Here is a 5,338-nt window from a genome sequence, read left to right on the forward strand (position 1 = left end):
CTACTGCAGGCTTAACTTTAATGAACACCAGTGAAAATGGTGCATTGTCTTGAACTGTGTTTGTGCAACAGAGAAAAACTCGTGTCAGCCCAGTAAGGTAAACTGACTTTGACTGTGGTATTTTCAGCTTGTTCTTGGTCTATGGATATTGCGAGTTTGAATTTGCACTAAATGTATCTACCACCCACTCCACTCAACCATCCAACCACCATGTGAATCACAGATCATTATGCTTTAGTCGCAGTTTTCTCTCTTTGCGTGGACAACACGCACATACACATAGAACACAAAGGCAGAGAAGGCATAGCAGAATTACATCACAAAGTGTATACGTGTACTGAAAAGGTCACTGGTTATACTGTCCATTGATATGATAGCAGTGTATTTGTGCAAGTTTTCTTCCTCTACTTTTCCCTGTCCTCGTTCTCCGTTTCTCTCCATCGCTGTTTTCACCATAATCAAATAGCCACAGAAACCGTTACTATTTGCATCCAACAGAAGCATCTTAGACATATCCTAGATGCACTCGACACCAGTACATTGCTTTTAAAATGCCTCGTTCGATTAATGGTAATGTCCCCCTCTTCCACCATCTTCACTCTCTTAAAACTCCTCAGGTTTTTCCAGCTGAGCGATTCACGCTGAGGCGGGCGCAACCGCACTAGGGTGGAAGTCAAGTCGTGCTGGACTGGCGCGACATCCTCGCACGGTTTGCAACTAAAAGAAGACCTGACCCGCGTTTAAGCATGCTGTTAAAGGAGGAAATATGCTGATTTTAAAAGTTGAGCAGGGAGTTCTAGTTGTGCGGTGTTTGCGAGGCATGGCTTTCGTTTTAACTTGTTTATTTCTCTCTTGGTGAGTATGACAACTCTTTCTCTGCATGTTCTCAGACTTTTACACACGGTAACCAGAGACTGTGGATGGACGCGCATTTGAAAAACTCTACTAGCAACTGTTTTATTGTCGGTCGAAATATTTTTCCATTGGTGCATATGTGTTTTAGTTACAGTGCAAGCGGTGTTTTGGGAAATCAGCACAGTGAGAGTTATTTGGATAACATCACGCGTATATTGGATAGATTACTGGATGGCTATGACAACAGGCTGCGACCTGGATTTGGAGGTATGCTAAAAACCGTGTCATATTGTGTTCTGTATGATATTGTTTCGTAAATTATTGGGTCGATGCTCCTTTTCTCAGAAAATAAAGTTTTACTCGAGTAGTTGTAGCTATTTTCATTTAGCTTTTGTGTTGTAATGATTAAATATAATTGTTCTTATATTTTTTTAACAATGGAAAAAAGTACCACTGACATGAAAATGAGTTTTAGAATCAACTTAGAGTCGATTTCATAGTGGTTTTGTTTGTTTATTTTTTTTTTTTAAACAAATTAGATTATCAATGTCAGTTCTGGTCTATATAGCATTAAATGTAACTTTACTTTTGGCAGCTTCATATTTTGAAAACCATAAACATTTCTGATCCAGAAGTGTGTTTGTGGCTGTACAAAGCAACTCCTTATCCTTGTACTGTAGGTCCTGTTACAGAGGTCAAGACTGACATCTTTGTCACCAGCTTTGGACCCGTTTCAGATGTTGAGATGGTATGTAAACAATACTGACTCCTGAAATACTCGAATGTTATACATAGGCTACTTAACTATCTGTCATACACATACATTTGTTCCAGCACTTTCATTTCAGCAGTCACTATAGTTATCCCTGCGACTCTGAGAATTCAAGCCATGGTTCCCTCAGGCTTCTTTATTCCAGCATTTGGGCAGGATGTCATTAGTGCAGCTTAGGATATTAATCCCCTTGTCAGAGAGGGACAGAGCGATGTGGCTGATGTTGGGATGGGATAGGCTGGCTACTCCTGTCATAGGATAGGCTAAACACTGTATGTCTGCTGTACTCTACACTGTTAAGGCTTTAGATATTGTTTCACCTAAAGCCTACTTAAAACTGCCATGTGATATGCTGTAGTTCTATAGAGAGACATGTTAAAGGCTATTCAGGTGCTGCAAGGCCATGCATTTGATCAAAGAGCATGCAGGACTGGACTGACTGTAAAATTATAATGTATGGTGGTCATATTTAGTTAATCATTAATCACTTAATTAATTTTCTTAATTTCCAGACGCAGTAGTTCATAAAAATAAGAATCAATAAATACAGTCAATAATATAACCTTATAACTTTGAAGAAAAAAATATACAGTTTTGTCTAAATTTTATCGTGGACTTGTTAGTATCTAAAATATGAACTCCTTTAAAAAAAAACAATAATTGAATTTCATGAAATCACAAAATATATAAAATAAGTTCACATTGTTATTACTAGTAGAAACTGTCCAGAAATGGAAAAAAAAAAATAATAAAAAAAAATCACACAGACACATTGCCAGTGCTCTGTCCAGCAGGTTCCAATGAAACCATAGCTCACAAACCCATCTGCCATTCTCTCTATGGGTAGTGGAGATAGTAACGGCAGGAGCAGAAGCAGGACCACAAGTAGGAGTGGTAGTGGTAGTAGTAGTAAATAAATCTGTATCTTTGAACTCTAAACCTTGTCCAGGAATACACCATGGACGTGTTCTTTCGTCAGACATGGATTGACAAACGACTGAAATTTGAGGGACCCATTGAGATACTGCGGCTCAACAACCTGATGGTCAGCAAGATCTGGACACCGGACACATTTTTCCGTAATGGCAAGAGGTCGATCTCTCACAACATGACCACCCCCAACAAGCTGTTTCGCATCATGCAGAACGGAACTATCCTCTACACCATGAGGTAACAGTGCTGGGCAGTGAGCGCCAAACCCAGCCAAGACCGGAATAGAGCACAAACCGGGAAAGCAAATCAAACAAACAAGCATCCAAGAATATGCACATGAAAAGAAATGAGTGGTGTCATTCCAAAAACACGATATGTGCCATCTGATACTGAAAACAAGCCTGGATAGCAATTCAAACAAATATGACTCCAGTTTTGTTCCAAAAGGAGATACTTAGAACAAAATACAGCCCCTAGAGTCACTGATGGTGCATAAACAGATTTTCTTTTTAAAAAGAATATAAGTGGATCAGCTGTACGTTAAAAATATCCATGATTAACTTTAGGAGCTTTTTTAATCCATATTGTATATACTTTTGGAAATGAACTTGTATGCTTAGTTTCCTTTGCAATGATTACATTTTTCTTTTCAACATAAAACATTCTAATGGAAAAATATATCAAGAAATAGCATTATGCATTAATCTCTACAAAGCAGTGGTGGAGGAAGTAACTCAGATCAGCCATTGTACAGCATGGCACCACAGTGGCTGGACCCCGCTTGAAACAGATGTCATTTCTTAGCCAGTAACAGTATATCAAATATAAATCCAACATGCCTTTCAACTCTTCTCCCCTCTGACAGATTAACTATAAATGCAGAGTGCCCCATGCGTCTGATGAACTTCCCAATGGATGGCCACGCCTGCCCGCTCAAGTTTGGGAGTTGTGAGTTTGTTCTTTGTGAAGCCTCGCTGGTTTGACAGCTGGTGTCACTCTCAGATGATCGCTGTCACTGAGTAACTGATAACTGACAGGACATATTCAAAGACTTCAGCTTGGAATGTCACATGCAGTAACATCTGTGGTGCAGTAAAAAAGAAACACTTATAACAGCCCACAATTTATTGACACTTGGTGATACTCAAATGTAGGCACAGTAGGAGAAGACCATGAGGAACAAGGGAGTAACAACTGGGCATTTTAGTGGAAAAGAAAATGAGGGAAGTTTCTATGGGGAACAAAACTACAGGTTGGGAACTAAGGTGTTAATAACTTTGTGTATTTAAAAAGGAAAAACATAGGGAGAACAGCCACGCTTAATATTACAGCCCATATATATCATCATTACTGTAATGTACAACACATAGCTTCACTTATTAACAGACACTGGTGAGGTGCAAGAAAGTGCAGGATACAAGAGGGGAGGGTGGTTCCACCCACGCTAGAGCGATTTATTATTGTAAGAATTAGAATAAGGACAAGTTGAAAAATGGGTCCGTACTTCTGATTTGATACTTTACTATTTTTGAGAGTGTAGACCTTAAAGTAAAATTTGAAAGCCAGAAACCAGGAAGCAGGAACATCTTTGTTCCTTTGTTATCTTCTCACAGTCAAAATTTCTTTGCATTTTGTGCCCCGAATCACTGAAAGAAAAACAAAAACGTGTTTATCAAATGGTCTCGCCCGCAGCTGGCTGGGATTGGCTCCCGCCCCTCGTGACCCCGTCTGGGACTGAGCGGTTTGGAAAATGGATAGATGGATGTTTATCAAATGGTGGATGTCTGCGTATTAACAGGTTTCTTCATCTATCCTGTGCAGATGCTTACCCCATGAGTGAGATTGTGTACACATGGAAGAAAGGTCCTCTTTCTTCTGTCGAGGTGCCACAGGAATCATCCAGTTTGCTTCAGTACGACCTCATCGGTCAGACTGTGTCAAGCGAGAGGCTACAATCCAATACAGGTGAGCACCAACTCTCACAAATGTGCTCAGAACATCGCTGAATCCAGTCCAACGTGCAGTATGTGCTGAGATTATTATTATTTAAGTCTAACAAAAACAGTAATCGTCATCAGTGTCACTACAGTTTTGGAAATATGTTATATGAGGCACTACTTTCTGGTTTGTCATTATTAGAAACACAAATGTTTTGTCACTTACTCTTTCAGGTGAATATGTAATCATGACTGTCCACTTCCACCTCCAAAGGAAAATGGGCTTCTTCCTGATTCAGACTTACATTCCCTGTATTATGACTGTCATCCTGGCTCAAGTCTCTTTCTGGATTAATAAGGAATCAGTTCCAGCTCGGACCGTGTTTGGTAAGACTTCTTTAAATTCATTGTATAAATTCAAGCCAGTTTTCATAATTTTCAAGTGAAACGTGACACTGATGCAGACTGAACCACCCACTGCTCGACCCCAGTGTGACTTTATCTCTGCAAACTTTTAGCAGGAATACAGTATATACTGTACTACACTCTGACTGGTTTAACCTGCACAGATTGGTCCTTAAAATATAACCCTCTGCAGGAGAATAAAGACTGACACAGTATATTTTAATGTTTCTCCATTATGTCTATTCCTCATCCACTGTTGAGTTGAATTAATTGAGAATAAATGTCCTTTCTGAAATTGGCCATGCAAGGGCAGCGAGGGGGAGGATGTTTGCTTGGCTCTCCTCCGAGCACTCACAGGTTCCGCTTGCTCACATTACATCATGCTACAGTTGCCACCAAGCTTTAGCCTCAGGAGCAGAGGGTGAGAGACGCTGAA

At 39.9% G+C, this 5,338-nt stretch overlaps 1 protein-coding gene across 1 annotated transcript in view; it reads left to right on the top strand.

Moving 5' to 3' along the window:
* The first annotated feature begins 67 nt into the window (after positions 1-67).
* Positions 68-5,338, top strand: part of gabra6b (gamma-aminobutyric acid type A receptor subunit alpha6b) — a 19,184-nt gene continuing 13,913 nt past the window's right edge. Inside the window, exons 1-7 of the mRNA XM_020599766.1 lie at positions 68-855; positions 1,004-1,122; positions 1,536-1,603; positions 2,577-2,797; positions 3,426-3,508; positions 4,382-4,525; positions 4,732-4,884. Of these exons, the coding sequence (XP_020455422.1) occupies positions 767-855; positions 1,004-1,122; positions 1,536-1,603; positions 2,577-2,797; positions 3,426-3,508; positions 4,382-4,525; positions 4,732-4,884 (877 nt within the window). The 5' untranslated portion in view covers positions 68-766. The remainder of the gene's footprint in view (positions 856-1,003; positions 1,123-1,535; positions 1,604-2,576; positions 2,798-3,425; positions 3,509-4,381; positions 4,526-4,731; positions 4,885-5,338) is intronic.

The sequence above is a fragment of the Monopterus albus genome, unplaced genomic scaffold, assembly GCF_001952655.1.
Source record: "Monopterus albus unplaced genomic scaffold, M_albus_1.0 scaffold42.1, whole genome shotgun sequence".
NCBI lineage: Eukaryota > Metazoa > Chordata > Actinopteri > Synbranchiformes > Synbranchidae > Monopterus > Monopterus albus.